The sequence below is a fragment of the Scleropages formosus genome, chromosome 23 (assembly GCF_900964775.1).
Source record: "Scleropages formosus chromosome 23, fSclFor1.1, whole genome shotgun sequence".
In the NCBI taxonomy this organism is placed as follows: Eukaryota; Metazoa; Chordata; class Actinopteri; order Osteoglossiformes; family Osteoglossidae; genus Scleropages; species Scleropages formosus.
In genome coordinates, this window is record NC_041828.1 from 13,094,986 (window position 1) to 13,110,521 (window position 15,536).

The following is a 15,536-nucleotide window of genomic DNA, read 5'->3' on the forward strand; positions in this document are numbered from 1 at the left end:
AAAGTGTGTTTTCGGAAGCCAAGATGAATTAGTCACATTATTTGTTTGTTCCAGATATTTTTTGCCGTTAAGTGGCTCTATTAAAAGTACCACATAAATTACCAAATGAAATGAAAGGCACTTTTTCCTCAGCTCTAAATCATATGATGTGTTGGCTTTACATGAGAAAAATCTGACCAAGAGCTGTTCATCTGAATGACTGAATTACAATTTATTTAAATAATCTCCCCATATCTGACCTGCGGTTGCAGAGCATATCATCAGCCGTTGCCTATTTAAAGAGCTCTTGAAACACATTTTCAAATACAACAAAACTATTAAATTACATTTGAGAAAACTGTTTCTTTTCATGGCCATAAACATAATTTTGCAAACTTCTTCTTTAAATTAAAAATGTGATCATCTTTAATACATGTAGCTGATGCTTTTCTCCAAAGCGACTCAATAATTGTTTGCCAATTTACCAAACTGGCTCTTTTGCAGGAGCAATTTAGGGTAAACAGCTTGCTTGAGAACACTACAAGCAGAGGTGAGATTCAAACCTGGAGCCACTGGGTCTAAAGCCAGCACCTCTAACTACTATGGTGCACACTACCACCATCTGCCAAAGCTAATTAATTCACTGCTGACATATTTATTCCTTATGGCAGATCAGTGGAAAATATCTTTTCACCATTATGTTAGATAAGGCAAAAATAACCAGTACCGTGAGTGAATCAACATTTTGTTTGTAAGCTTTTCAGGCTGTTGCGAAATTATATTTTAGCAACGCATGAACATAACCAATATGTTGAAGCAGTTACAGTTGCAAAACCTGAAAAGTACAAGTGTTGACCATGACCAAGAGGCTCCCTTGTTTATGGAAACTGATACATTTGCACCTGTTAATATGCACATTACTGAGCATCTTCTTTAACAAAGGTCAGCTTGATCATATCACAGTTTCAGATGATATCTGTGGATCATACACTACTGCATGGAATGTTATTTGCTGCAACAAAAAGAAGTTTAGGGTGACTGAGCAGTTCAATATTTCTCAGCAGGAGCTCTATTTGTGCTTAGTCTTTGCGGTCACTTGGTTTGTTTTGATAACCGTCTCTGCGTCTATGCTGAGCAAAATGTGCAGAGAGAATGTATGTATAAAGTCCAAGAAAAAAATATAGAACAAATAAGAGGAAAAACAGACAAACAAATAAACACATGAAAAACAAATGAAAACCCCAGATTTAGCATTCCCACATACAGCACACATTGATTCCTTGGGCTGACATCCAAAGCGAAATGCGCAGTTGAGCATTTCGTGAACATTTGTTTCTGAAATGACACTGAAGGTTTTTAAGAAGGAGACTTGAAAATTTCACTCGCATGACCTTTAAAGTTTCGTTTGTTGTTTAAAGTGGTGTTCCAGCAGGAATGGAGCCCACACAGGATGAGCATAGGTTCCAAAGTAGCAGGTCACCAGCAGCATGTTTTACTAGGTTGCTCCCAAGTCAGGATGAAGGTGGGCAAAGGATTCCTACCCCCAACAAGCTGTTTCCTGCGTGATTTGGCTCCTGACATATGTTACACTAAAATAAAATATAGACTATTGCAAGAATAATCTTACATCGTAATCAGATATTAAAGAACAAACCAAAATGGACATGCATTAAGCATTAACAAAAATGTCGGTCCTTTATGTAGTGACATGTCTTTTTCAGCTGTGTACTTTTGAAAATTTTGCTTTCACAAAAAAAAGGGGAACTAGCGTAGAACGGCTGTCAGCGTTCTTCCTCATTTCACAAGAGGAAGCGAGCGACTTTGCAAGTCCGTCCTGCCTCGCTGCACCCGTATAATAACAGTGAACACGGAACACCAGCTCTCAGTAGTCATGGAAGTGGACCTATGAAACACGCGTGCAGGAGCTTTCGGTGTTGGGGACAGCGCCCCGTTTACCATGCACCTGAAGCACCGGTCATGAGCAGTCCACCGGCGCTCTAGGCCTACTAGACGAAGGGATCCGCACGGCTGCCTACGCTCTGAAGGTACCGAAAGCTTTCTCTCCTGGGTTCAAGGCCGGCTGGGCTGAAGGAGGTGCTTTTGTATTGAGAGCCCCGTCTTCAGATTGCACACACAAAAAAAGAGAGTCTATACTGCGGCTTCCATGTTCTTACTGTCATTTTGGCCATGCGTTCTTGTGCTAATCAAAGTACAATAAATGTCAGTTCATGCATCTCTTGGAATTTATTAGAATGAATGTCTAAAGTGTAATCTATTATCCTTCAGTTATTGTATCAATGTAGTGAATTAAATGTAAAATTGAGTACAGCACTGTACACCTAAATGTATAGGTCTTACTATGTTCTTCTGCTAAATAAATAAATGTAAATGTAAATGTAATGACATCTGATTGATGTGAAAGTGTGTGCTGAGTAGGTACAATAATAGATGGGCCAGTTAGTATAAAATTATATCGATTACAACCAGCTCGAGCAAAAGCAAATGTACCAAGGGGCGGTAAAAAAAATATTAATAAAGTTAAAAACTTTTTGAAGAGGAATAAGGAAGTATTAACTAAGGCAGTATTAAAGAGAGCTGACACTTTTCTGTGTGCTAGTGTGGCATGACTTGACCACTGAGGCTAAAAAAACCCGTTTGTAAGTAAAGTATTTATAGCTTGTAGAGGAACACATAATGCGGCAAGAGACAGATGCTATCATCACAGCCAGGACTGATACACACACTGGATTACTTCAGTGCTCCTTTGCTGGTTTTAGTGCTCTGAGCTGCAAAGAAGTTCCATTTTCATGCCGCCCTCACCACATTCTGTGCAGGACCATACTCTTTTTAAAGTTGACCTCTTCCGGCCGTAGCCTGAATTTAATGCCAGTCTCAAACTGATTGACCTATCTAGTCTCTATATTTAGCTCCTGCTTCAACCTGCCACTGTCAGCAGAAAAATTACAATTAAGCTCAAGCAAAGCTGAATTTTACAAGTGATTTTTCAGACCATTGCAATGTATATTTGTACACTTAATAAACTTATTAAAGATAAATAATGTTAACCTTTCGAGCCCTTTAAAAATTTTTATTGAAAAAGAATGTACACAAATGAGAGATTTTTTTTTTTTTTTCCCACAGGCAGGAAAGCACTTTGTTTTGCAATGTTAGAGTTACTTTAGGTCTTGAGCAACAGCTAAAAAAAAAAACACAAGCAAAAGCATACAACATCTCTGAGGTAGGAGTATAAATGTACATTTTCATTATGGCGCACTTTGAATCGAATGTAAGAGTAAGGTAATGCTTCATATGTTTTTAGGGGAAGCAAAACCTCACGTGTAAAATATTCCAGCATGCTGAAAATTATGTGACCTCATTCATTTCCATTCTCGGTCTTACACATGAAAATTCTGCATAAGAGTTAGTATTTTTCTGTGACATTGGTTAGGCAGTCCCAAAGTACACTGCTGGCTTTACTTTACCTGCTTAATAACTTTATAATAAAAAAGGCTCATGGCTACAGAATTTTTGGATTGTGGCAGAAAACAGAGATAAGGCGTGAGCAGATACATAGCTTTTCATATTCAATTTGCCCGACATTAGGAATATGTACGACTTTCTACATTTAAATCTATTAATGACACTTATCTCTAAAGTGACTTACAAAAACATTAAACACTTGGGTAAATTTTTTTTCTAATTAACTGGAGCCATTCAGGGTAAGTACCTTGCACAGGAACTAGGATGCGTGATAGTAGCACTAATCCCTACTCCACCTGCTGCTTAAACATTTCTAGGTCTGGCTGTATACTTACTGGTGACATCCACTTTGTAGTGTATGCTGAAACCACATATACAGCCTGGGCAGCAGGAAAATGACCAGATTTCAGTTTGCTGTCTAAGGTTGTAGTTGTTTGCCCTGTTTGTTGATTAATTTAGATCCAAAACTGTGATCAGTGGCAATGTCCCTCAGATCGTCCATGATACCAAGAAGGGCGGGAATGGGATAGTTAGCTGTGGGAAGAAACAGGAGAGGAGATTCCATGTGGAGGCATTGAGAAAGGTCCACCTTCTGTCTCCAGAAGCAGCTGAAGGCTCAGATGTACCATGGGGAACACCATGAGGACTGCTGAACCCAGCATGGCTGAGGACAATGCCGCCGACTACTATGACTCCCAGGAGAAAGGTAACGCTCACCTGAGAAGCACTTACTGTAAAACTGGTTCATGGTGTCATTGCAAGAGTTCATGCTCATGGTCATCCTATACACAATCAGGCCACAATTGTTTTTATTAGCGTTTGCCTGTTATAAGTTTTACATCCCTGACGACACAGTGTGACGATGTGAACTGAAGAGTTGTTCATGATTTACTTGCATACACGGTACAAGTGAAAACTGTGAGTCCACTTGAAGCTAGAATTTTCTGCAAGGCATTTGGCTTTGAATTTTGACCAGGAATTGAATCCACTCGCTTTCCCGGCTTTTCTGTAGCAGTCCCCAGAGATAGAAGGTACCTGTGTGTTGCTTTTATTTCACTCTTCAGTTCAGTTTGTCCCATACAGGTGTTTCCCAGGATGAACAGGTATATGCGCATTTTTTGGGGGTACTGTTAACTCATGGTTCGGTAAGGTTACACAGGTTGCTTTTAAACAGCAAGCAATGTAGCTGAAACTAGGAAGTTTAAAAGGCAAAAAAAAAAAAAAAAGAATTTAGTGCCTAATTTTAATGTCTGTGAGTAAGTTGTGGTTGCACAGAGAAAGTTGTAATGGAAACAAAACCCTTGCTGAATTTCATTTTTGACTTTATCTGTGATTTAAAAAAAAAAACCCACTTCAATGATTTCAATTCAGAGGAAACTGAAGGCCTTACAGCCTGATCCCTATCATTAAAGTTTCACATACAGCTCTTCAGTGACTCACATATGCAATAACTCTAGGAGCGCTCCTACATGGGATTACATTTTACACGCATACTGGGTCAGGTCTGAACAGAGTGATATCTTCACAGGTAACAGCACTGAAACCCAGTCTGTACTGTATGAAAAGTGATACAGATGGAAGAGTGTAGCTCCCTGTGTTAATTTTGTCATCAATGAGATGGAAAACTGGTGCTGAGTCTCAACAAAACTGCAAGAAATTTTACAGCGGCATCTTGAGCTATGATATCTTGAAATTCAGTTCTATTATCTCAGTGGAATGATGTCACATCCAGGGATTACCATACACAATACTCTGTATTTTTAGGATAGGCTTTGGACCACCGTGGCTTTGCATTGGCTAAGCAGTTCTTGATGTTGGATGGATGGATGGACGGATGGATGGATGGACGGATGGATGGATGGATGGATGGATATTACTCATTGTACGTAACAAAGACCAGAAGAAACTGTATGAAAGTGGGAACAAGGATGGTTGAAAGGATTCTACATTCTAAGGATGGTAAACTGCAGTTGTCAGACTAAAGATTGACTTTTGTGTCTCTGCAGTGACAGAAAGTGACATCCTCGTGGTGCTTCATGACTACCCCTCACCCACTGTCAGTGAACCCATCTTCAGGACTGGAGAAAAGCTCAAAGTCTTGTCAGAGTAAGCCTCTGTTCTCTTCCGTCTCTGACCCGTGAGGCTCTTTTGTCGTGTTGTGATAGATTAGTTGCTTCGCGACCCTCTTATTGAAAACAATTTACAATATTTGGCCTTTGAGTAATTTAGTCAGAGTAAGTACCTGGATCAAGGGTACTATGGCAGCAGTAGGGAGTAAGAGGTGAACTAGCAACCTTCGGGTCGCAAACCCATGTTCTAAAACGTACGTTGCATACTGTTGTTTTACGGAAATTTGCATATTCTGAAAAAAAGTCTCAGATGATATCAGTGGAAAGTTTGTCATGTCCCCATAACACACTAGAGTGGAAATCTACGTCTGCTTCCTCTCCCCGTTCCCCTACAACAATAAGTTGGCAGTGTGATATGACACTAAGCGACCAAAATGAACAATACAAAAATAAAAGGGAAAGGAGCTTAAATGTGGTACAAATTATCTAACCGTGTCCATTTACTTCATTTCACCATAAAAGGGCAGCATTCATATTCCAGATTTAGAAAAAATGTGCCATTTACTACATTTATAGAAAGTTCTATATATAGAAAAATTCATACACAGCTAAAGTGTCAATAAAGTATACAGCTGAAGTCTACATGGCAGTTTTTATGCAAAAGCTGCATTTTTATACTGTGACTACTTAAAAACAATTCCTTATACTCCATAAAGATTTTTCTCATCAAATTTTATGTGTCAAACGGAATCTGACTATCAAATGTTACAATGTTAAGTTTCTGTGGGAAAGCATAAAACATCAAAGTTGTGTGAATGGGGATCATAAAACTTAGTTTTTCATGAATGTTTCTTCATGTCTATTATATTTTAATACATGAAGGCTGTTTATGATCCAAAAGCGGCCTGGATGGGAATTAAAGCACCATTCAGAAAACTTTGGTAAAGAAATAATAGGTTGTGTTCAGATGAAGAGACAGACCGCTTATTCCAGAGGTTCTTTAGCATGAGATGAGCCATGTCGAGAACAGGGTTCAAACCTATGGGGATGCCTTACAGAGGGCAACACACTGGCTGAACAGGGAGAGACATCATTTGAGGGCTCCATAGGGCTGTGGGTTCAAGTACGGTCTCCACCTTCGTGTTTATGTGACTTTCCCTACCGTTACTGAGTGTTTTTCCAGAAGTGCAGTGTCATGTTGCCCAGCGTGCCCCTGGTCGTATGTCCTGCTTCCTAAGATCAATTTGAGATGTCTGACTTTCACCAGATGAACGGTTGCTGAAAACAGATGGATGAATAACATTCCATTTCCTCATGTCATTTTTAACTCCAGAGAGGGATGCTGGTGGAAGGTCTGCTCAATACTAACAGAGAATGTAAACTACATCCCAAATCACCATGTTGCTAAAGTGTACCACAGGTGAGTGACCTGCCAGAGTAATGTCACCAATATGAGAGTCACAGGGTGGGGTGGGAGGATCCCAGGGTGAGTATTAATATATCAGTTTATCTGGCAATGCTCTACATTTCCCAGCTGGCTGTTTGAGGGGGTGGACAGACAGAAGTCCGAAGAGCTGCTTTATCTTCCCGGAAACAGAGTTGGCTCCTTCATGATAAGAGAGAGCATGAGACAGAGAGGTGGGTCTTTCGTGAGTACGTTGGCGGGAGCCGAAGAGATGCGACTGCAGCACTGTGCGCGTGGTTGCAGTAAATAAACATTGAAAAGTGCCATCAGCCTCCATAAAAATTATTTCATTTATCGTTAACGGATGCGTCATAAAACTGACTTGTTTAACGAAACACCAAAGTATTTGTGCAAGCACTCTGAATGACATTTTCGGAAGTTCGTGGATTGCTCTAATGCTTTACGATGCATTTTTCTTATAATATGCAGCATTGCGTGCATGGTTGCAGTCATCAGACACCTGACAATGCCATCAGATTCTATACGTTATATCATTAAAATAAAATGGCGCAAAGTGAAACGGTCATGTATAATGAGACGTCACAATATTTTTGAAAGCACCTTCAGTGAAACATTCAGAGGTTTGTGGATTATTATAACGTCTCAGTCTGTTCAAAAAACACGCAAGGGCTGTATGTCCAGGTCTCGTTTTTTTCAACCTCTAACACGGTGTCTGTGCCGACACCTGCAGGCACGTACTCCCTCTCTGTCAGACACAGGTCCATAAAGCATTACCGCATCTTCCGTCTGCCCAACCACTGGTACTACATCTCTCCACGACTCACTTTCCAGTGTCTGGAGGACCTCGTGAACCACTACTCTGGTGAGCTTCTCGGCAAACGCGGCCTGCGGAGGCCCAGTACACGGTGGGGCGGAGCCGCTCGGTCGGCACGGGTTAGCGGAAAGCGGTGTGAGATCCCCGTGTGCACACCGCGTGTGTGTCTAACTTTCGGCCAGTCGCGGTGTTTTGCATGCACAGGAACTGAGAGAATATAGAAAGAAAAACAGATGACGTAGAGCGTTCGCCTGTCTGATCGGTGTTTCAACCTGGCACTCTGGGTGCTAGAAAACAAGTGAAAAGCGGCTCTGGTGCGTGACGCTGTCTCCGTCCTCAGACTCAGCTGATGGCCTGTGCTGCATGCTCAACGCTCCCTGTTTGGCACTCACGCCCAGTCCCCTCGGTCGGCCCTCCCAGGCCGCTCCGATAGTGATGAGGCGGAACCTTGACCGGAGGAACGCAGACAGGTGAGGTCATCGGCCACACGCGTGCAAGATGTAACTCGGCCCATTTTTAGCTTCAGGGTCGGAGTTAGAGTTACGGTCAGAGCACATCAACATATCATAGGCAGCAGGCAGCGGGCAGGATGGTGACTCAGGTGACCAGCTTGCGATCGAAGGACCTGAGTTTGAAACCCCGCTCCACTACCCTTGATCATGACACTTACCCAGATTTACTCCAGTAAATATTATCTAGCAAACATAAATGGGTAGATTGTTGTAAGTGGTTAAAAGTCCAAAGGCAAAAGAGCAAGGTACTTTGGAGGGAAGTGTCAGCTTAATGAATAAATCCTAAAATAAGAGTAATTACTAGCGCTCATTAGAAAAAGACCTTCACTTGCGCCTGTATTAGTGGCAGCTGTTTGGTGCTTGTTATGGGGAGACCCTGACACTTTTAGAAAGACGTGCGTTCGCTCAGCTTTGATGCGAGGACTTTGCCTTCGACTCTTAACAAACGACTTTCCCCACCGGCAGGTCCGAGCTGGGGAATGAGAACGGCGGGTTACACTCGGACGCCAGCGCTGCGCTGAGCTTCGGCCTGCGGGACAGCATATCCTCCTACCTGTCCCTGGCTCGGTCGGAGGATTTCTGGAGCCGCAAGAGCAACCGCAAGAAAAAGAGCAAATCAATGTACGGGCTGCCAAGCCAGCAGTACAGACTGGACACTGAAGAGGACTATTTAGAGGGTGATATCTAAGTGCTCTGCCTGCTTTAGAGAATGAGAGGTGTTTGACCTTATAGACTCCTGGTCAGTGACTTGACTCTTCTCTTTTACTGAGCCGTTGGGCAGTTGACATGAATGTCTGCTTTTTCCGATCTTCTACCAAACTGTTTCGTTACAAGCCGAAGAGCTGTGAGAATGTCACCTGTAGAAGATTGTATCACTTTATAGCGCAATGCGATGATATGTAAATAATAAAAATTATTTCTTCAAACAAAAGAGGAACCACCTCCCACACATTCCATGCTTTAAATAAGATGGCTTCTTTCTTTGTCTGTGTTAATATAGTTCAGTAATTATAAAATAGTAATTCAGTAGTACTTTTCTTTTAAAATGTAACTTTATTCTGCAGTGCATGAATGTAAAAGAGAAGGCAGATTTACAGAATAGGGCTGTAATCAGAATATTCCAGAACATCCAGTGGATCTAAGAAACTGCTCATTGCAAACGGTGCAGCTGAGCACAGTTCTGATTTTTACAAGAACTGTGATCAGCGCAAGAATACGAAACGTTTAACTCCTAGGTTGTAAGCACAATCCTCCTTCACCACCTCCACATTGTACAGGGATTTTTTTTACCCTGTATGACTCACAGATAGATAGATAGATCACATGGAAGGCATGGAGGATGCTCATTCAGACATGTGATATAATAGAACACTGATAATGAAGTAAAGCATAATGTGACAAAGTGTTAAAAAATGTTATATAATAAAATGACTACAGCTATTTCTGAGAATGTGCATGTGCCTACCTATCCTTTACAAGTACTATCAAAGTGCTCATAAGTATGTTGGAGCTTTAAAACAAGGTGGAAAATTTGCCACATTTAAACAATGAAAAGCCTGACTTTCCTTAATCTGAGAGCATTTAAAATGGATTTTCCTACACAAGGTACTGAGCGGTTAAATCAGTACACTGTGGCTCTGTTGTTATTTTAACCTCATGCTTAGGAAGCGACCATTTGATGTTGTTCAGCATGAAGAGGCTCACTCTTAAACTTTTTTGGAAAAAAAAAAATCAACGAACCACTCTCGGTGTTAAAAGTCGAACGCGAAGAGAGTCCTTAGGGCATACATTTGAAAGAAAAAAATGTCACTGCTACAGCGTACGCACTTTGTGTGGAGTTTCTTTCGGAGTCCTTGCTGAAGACCAGCAGCCCTGCGTCTGATTCCAGAATATTCTTCGCTGAATGTCCACCGCACGCCATGGTGATTCATTTGATCATTCATTAATCAACAGCTCCAAGGCCTTAAGCTGCCAAACAGACGTTGCATGTTTCTAATTAAGATGGAATGTGATGTGCACATGTGGCAGGGTTAGTGCAGAGCCCCGACAGAAAATGTGTAGAGCTCTGAAGGAAGACCTATGGTCATGTAAAGAGTGCAACTCTGAAATCTGAATAACTTCATCAATGAATCTTGAAGCTAAACTCCACATGTATATGTCATAGGTTTTCTATTCTTTTAATAAGACCAGGATGTCTGAATGGTTCTGGCTACAAGAATCATCTAAAGACCCTGTTGTGTTTAAAGTCAAGTTTTCAGGAGGGATTATCTCAGCACTCAGAAAGTTGAGAAAATTATCCCAAAAAGCTGGAAGTCATCACTCTTCAGTTATTTGAAATATCTCTCAAACAGATGAATTTATCTTAGTTCTCAGTGGAACAGTCCCATGATTTCAGCAAAGGGCACTCATAAAGAGATGAATGTTTCCCCAACTGAATTTGTGTGCTGACCTAGAACCAAAGATGAGGCGATGCTTGGTTGAATTTGATTCGGAAGAAAACACATCCACTTTTGTATTGAATGTTCCATTCAGCCCAGTAAGAGAAGTGAAACTGCAATGCTCTGCACAGCCAGAATGAGAATCAAGGGAAGTATCAGACACACTTTGGGACTTTCGTGGCCCATTGTCATCAACAAGCCTCAAGGTCCCATTTTGTCATGTATTATCTTCGAACTTTCTGGTAATACTGCAATGGAGGCACCGCATTAGCTCAACGTTACGTGTGGGCTCATGGGTAACTGAAAGCATGAAGTGGACAGAAACAGGGTGTGCGGCCCTAAAACAATAGTCGCTTGAGTTATTACATCTACGTCATCTCCTTGGAATGCACTGTTTTCACTGATTCATTAAAGCTACTTAAACTCGGGGCCTCATGGTCACCGTATGCAGCGCTGATGAAACTCACTGGGAAGACGTTGCTCTTACGTTGCCCTTGCGTGCTTCTGGGTGCAATATTTCCACTCGCACAACTGTGCTCTTCAATGTCATCAGTGAAAAAAGGCAGTCCGTCGTTGCATAATGCACAGTACAAGCTACGGCGCTCGGCGTGGGACGACAAACCGACTATTTCAGTCAGCTTCGCAGTCTCATCTGGGCAGGTGCACAGAAAAATATGAACACCAGGCAATAACATCTATGCAAAGTATGTCATTTCTGAGCAAAGGAGGAGTGTGATATGGTCTGATGAGCTGAGTACTATGTTTTCTGCAAATGAACTTATCCTCCCACCCGGGTGCAGACACGCGCTCACCGACACACCTCTGCATTGTGTCTGGCAACACCAGAAAGCTTTTGTAATTACATAAGGGTGATACAGTACATTTGCCTGCTTGCTCTAAGGTTTGCATGGCTGTCATGGCAGTGTCATCAGCCAAGGTTCCTTGGCATTCAGATTCCCGCCAGTTTGCTTGTTGACATGGTGCGCAGTCATGTGACACAGTATGACCCCCAAGCAACTCATTGAGGAGCACCATGGAAACTAAACATAGATGGACCAAACAGTTGGCAGGTTATGCATTCCTTTTTAGACTGTGGCTTTTTTTCCTCTTCTTTCATTTACTCTTGAGCCCTGTATTCTTATACGTTAACTCTCAGCTGTCATATATGTGGAGTGTGAAATAACCATTGTGGGTCGCCTGCCATGATGCATTGTTCCCACCTGCCAGGAGAAGCAGCTTCGCAGCACAGCACCGCAAGCATCAGTAGGGCACATGTGGTTAACAGGTGGTTTGAGAAGCACAGGAACAAAGTTATCAGTCTTCTGCTGGAAGCCCCATTGAGAGACTCCAGCCCTGGTTCAAGGGGCTGTTTGGAAAGGTGCCTTCAACAGCAGACATGTCCTCAGTCACACCAGTATGAATTGGAAACCTTTCACCACTCTAGCACAGTACACACACACACACACACACACACACACACACACTTTCTGAACTGCTTGACCAATACAGGGTTGTGGGGAGCCAGAGCCTAACCTGGCAACATAGGGCATAAGGCCAGAGGGGGAGGGGACACACCCAGGATGGGACACCAGTCCATCACAAAGCACCCCAAGCAGGACTTGAACCCAAGACCCACCGGAGAGCAGGACCCGGTCCAACACACTCCACCACCGCACCACCACACCCCCCACTCCAGCACAGTACTGCCATTGCACTTAACCTAGCCCTGTGAGCATTTAGCAACTTGTATTTTGAAAGAGAAAGAAGAGCTTTATAAGAAGCGAAACCTGATTTTACCAAGAGAGTAGGTGAAAAATAATTATTTGTATATATTTCTACAGTAGGGGGGAGCAGTGGCACGGTGGGTTCAGTGAGTGCCCGCTGTGTAGCGGGTCTGGGGTTCGAGCCCTGCTTGAGGTGCCTTGTGACGGATTGACTGGCCTCCCATCCTGGGTGTATCCTCTCCCCCTTCCACCTTGTGCCCTGTGCTGCCAGGTTAGGCTCCGGTTCGCCACGACCCCAAATGGGACAAGTGGTTGTTGATGATGGATGGATATATTTGTACATACTATATGTGGTGCACAAAAACAATCCAATCGAATAAATTCTGAATGAGTATGGAAAAAGTTCTAAAATGTCTTAAACATGACAGCATAGAAGAGGTGAAAGACAATGGTGTACCATACTAGCCACACTCCATGATTGCTACTGGATGTAAAAATACAGGATTAAGTTAGTCTGCCCTTCTGGTAACTCATAGAGGATTTCATCTTTCAACTACACACACTGTCTGAACCGCTTGTCCCCTATGGGGACGCAGGGAGCCGGAGCCTAACCCAACAACTCAGGACATAAGGCCAGAGGGGGAGGGGACACACCCAGGATGGGACGCCAGTCCACCACAAAGCACCCCAAGCAGGACTTGAACCCCAGACCGACCGGAGAGCAGGACCCGGTCCAACCCACTGCGCCACCACGCCCCCATCTTTCAAATACAAAAATAAAAATAAAGAAATTTAAAATAGTTTTCATAGCTTTTTATAATGTACTGTAGGTTAAACTTGAACAAATACAGAAGAAAGTCAGTTACTTGTTCTGTAATGCGTTGGAATCGCCAAAGCACCACACTGTGTGCAAAGCATAAGAGAAAAGGCACTATGTTCACCGCATTCTGTGATTTATTGCTGAGAACATTTCATTGAGGAGGAAAGGAAAACACCACTTGAGGTAAACCTGGCATCCAAGCGACGAATGACATCAAAGTCTGAGGATTTAGCCGCAAAACAAGTATGCGTCGTTGTTCCACTTTACATAACAGTGGAGGAAACAGATAAACATCAAACACTGCCTTCCTCGAACCACATGCAAAAATGTCTTCGGAATGAAAGTCTAACTTTATTATCACAAGCACATCTGGTCTTTAAAGACAGCAGGGAGTTAAATACCAGCAACTGGAATATTGTTATCTATATTATGGTCATATGGTAATGTAAAAGCAGGTCAGTTCAAATAGGAGTTGGGTCAACCGCACGAGAGTTTTTTCAAAAGGACACTATATTACAGTTTGGAACATTTAATTAATGTGTACAAATTGAATATGGTCGTTGTGTAAGTCAGTGTGGCTTCATGACATACAGTATGCGGAGCCACTGGTGTCTCGGGGTATTTAATCACAGCTGGCTGCCTCTACCCTGTAATTCTCAGGATGTCACATCTGGATAATTTGCATGAGAAAGGCTTTCCATCTACAGTGTCATCGATTATTTCAGTTAAATAAATGCATATACTACATCACGTGCAAACATCCACATTAATTTCATCGTGTTATAATATACATTACACGTGAGCGGTCACACTGCATGTGCATTTCTTGGTGAAGCCCAGGTGCGAAAGCCAGCCAGGGCTTTCTGATGGCCGTTAATGTCACTCTAACATAATTTTTTCTGTGGTGTTATGTGGTTTGAAATGATTTGCAGCTGGAGAAGCCACACCCTCATTGAGAATGACAACAACAACAGCAACAACAACAACAAAAACCTAAATGACTAAGAATGCAAGGAAGTGATAATCAGGGCTTAACTTTGGGCTCCCTGGATTTAAGCTGAATGCTTTGGGAATACGCCGCCTGACAGAGCTAGTAGCAACACTGAAATTTGCGCCAAACTTTCATCGCGGCCCCACGGGGACTCGCTCTTCTGAACAAGGCTGTCTTTGATGCAGCTCCTCGGAGACCAGCTGCTTCCTCTTTCGTATGTGGCGTGTGCTCGGCGCTCTGCCCGCTCGCAGCGCCGAACCAGAGCTCCTGCGATCGTAATCCCGTTTTACACAGCAGTAAATCAGTGTGGCTGCGCTAGGCGCTAACGCAACACACCTGACACTCCATACGCTTCAAAGAGCCAGCAGGGACCCGTCCGGTCAGATTTACGGGCAAACCCTCTAATAAACGTATGAAAAAGGCTGCTCGTCAAGCAACATTTCTTTAGAATCTAGTAGGTGCAGGACATGTGACACAAATGATGTCCTTCAACAAGAAGTGCATTGACAGCGCCGCACGTTTTTTACTGGGAAGCAAAGTGTACGTGGCACTGAGCTCTCAGAGCAGAGTCGTCTGTTAGCAACCAGCGGTGATGAACTGAGCCGCGCAGCCCTGAAAAGGTGGAAACGGGTTGCTTAAAGCACTTCGTTCTGGTGGCTCGTGTCCAGGATTAGCCACTTAAAGCTAACAGAGCTTGTGAATTTCATTTTTGTTGCCAGCGCTTTGCATACACACTGCGTCGCACTGTTTTCGCAGGCCAGCGAAATGCTTCACCGCCGCTTGAAGCTGAGCAGCTCTCCTCCTCTCTTCAGATTTATTCCAACCCACTGCTTTTGAGTTTGACGTCAGCTTTGTTCCTTTACTTAGTTTTGACCTGTTTACAGCACAGATTCAGTGGAAAGATGAGCGTTTATCACACACACACACTACTCTGGAGGGCAGGGTAAAGTAGGGACAGCTGATAGTGTAGGAGTTACATCTGCTACTTTTGGATCTGAAGGTTAGGGTTAGGGTTAGACCAAATCTCAGCTACCGCTCTACTGTTGTTGTTAGGTGCCGTCGGGTCGATGTCGACTCATGGATAGTTGTCCTGAGAAGCGTCCGGTCTTCTGCCAACCGGCTAAGACTTGAAAGTGGGGCATCCATGGCTGTGGTGATTGTTTCGATCCACCGTGTAGCAGGCCTTCCTCTTCTACGCTGACCTTCCACTTTGCCCGACATGATGTCCTTTTCCATTGACTTTTCTCTCAACGCGATGTGTCCAATGTAAGAGAGTCAAAGCC

The 15,536-nt window shown here is 43.0% G+C and overlaps 1 protein-coding gene across 1 annotated transcript; it reads left to right on the forward strand.

Moving 5' to 3' along the window:
• Positions 1–1,876: 1,876 nt before the first annotated feature.
• Positions 1,877–9,712, forward strand: sla1a (Src like adaptor 1a). The gene is made up of 8 exons (XM_018731848.2): positions 1,877–2,024; positions 4,062–4,165; positions 5,466–5,565; positions 6,862–6,948; positions 7,063–7,166; positions 7,685–7,816; positions 8,109–8,238; positions 8,746–9,712. Exons 2-8 carry the CDS (start codon positions 4,087–4,089, stop codon positions 8,966–8,968), a joined length of 855 nt encoding a protein of 284 aa, XP_018587364.1. The 5' UTR covers positions 1,877–2,024; positions 4,062–4,086; the 3' UTR covers positions 8,969–9,712.
• Positions 9,713–15,536: the final 5,824 nt, after the last annotated feature.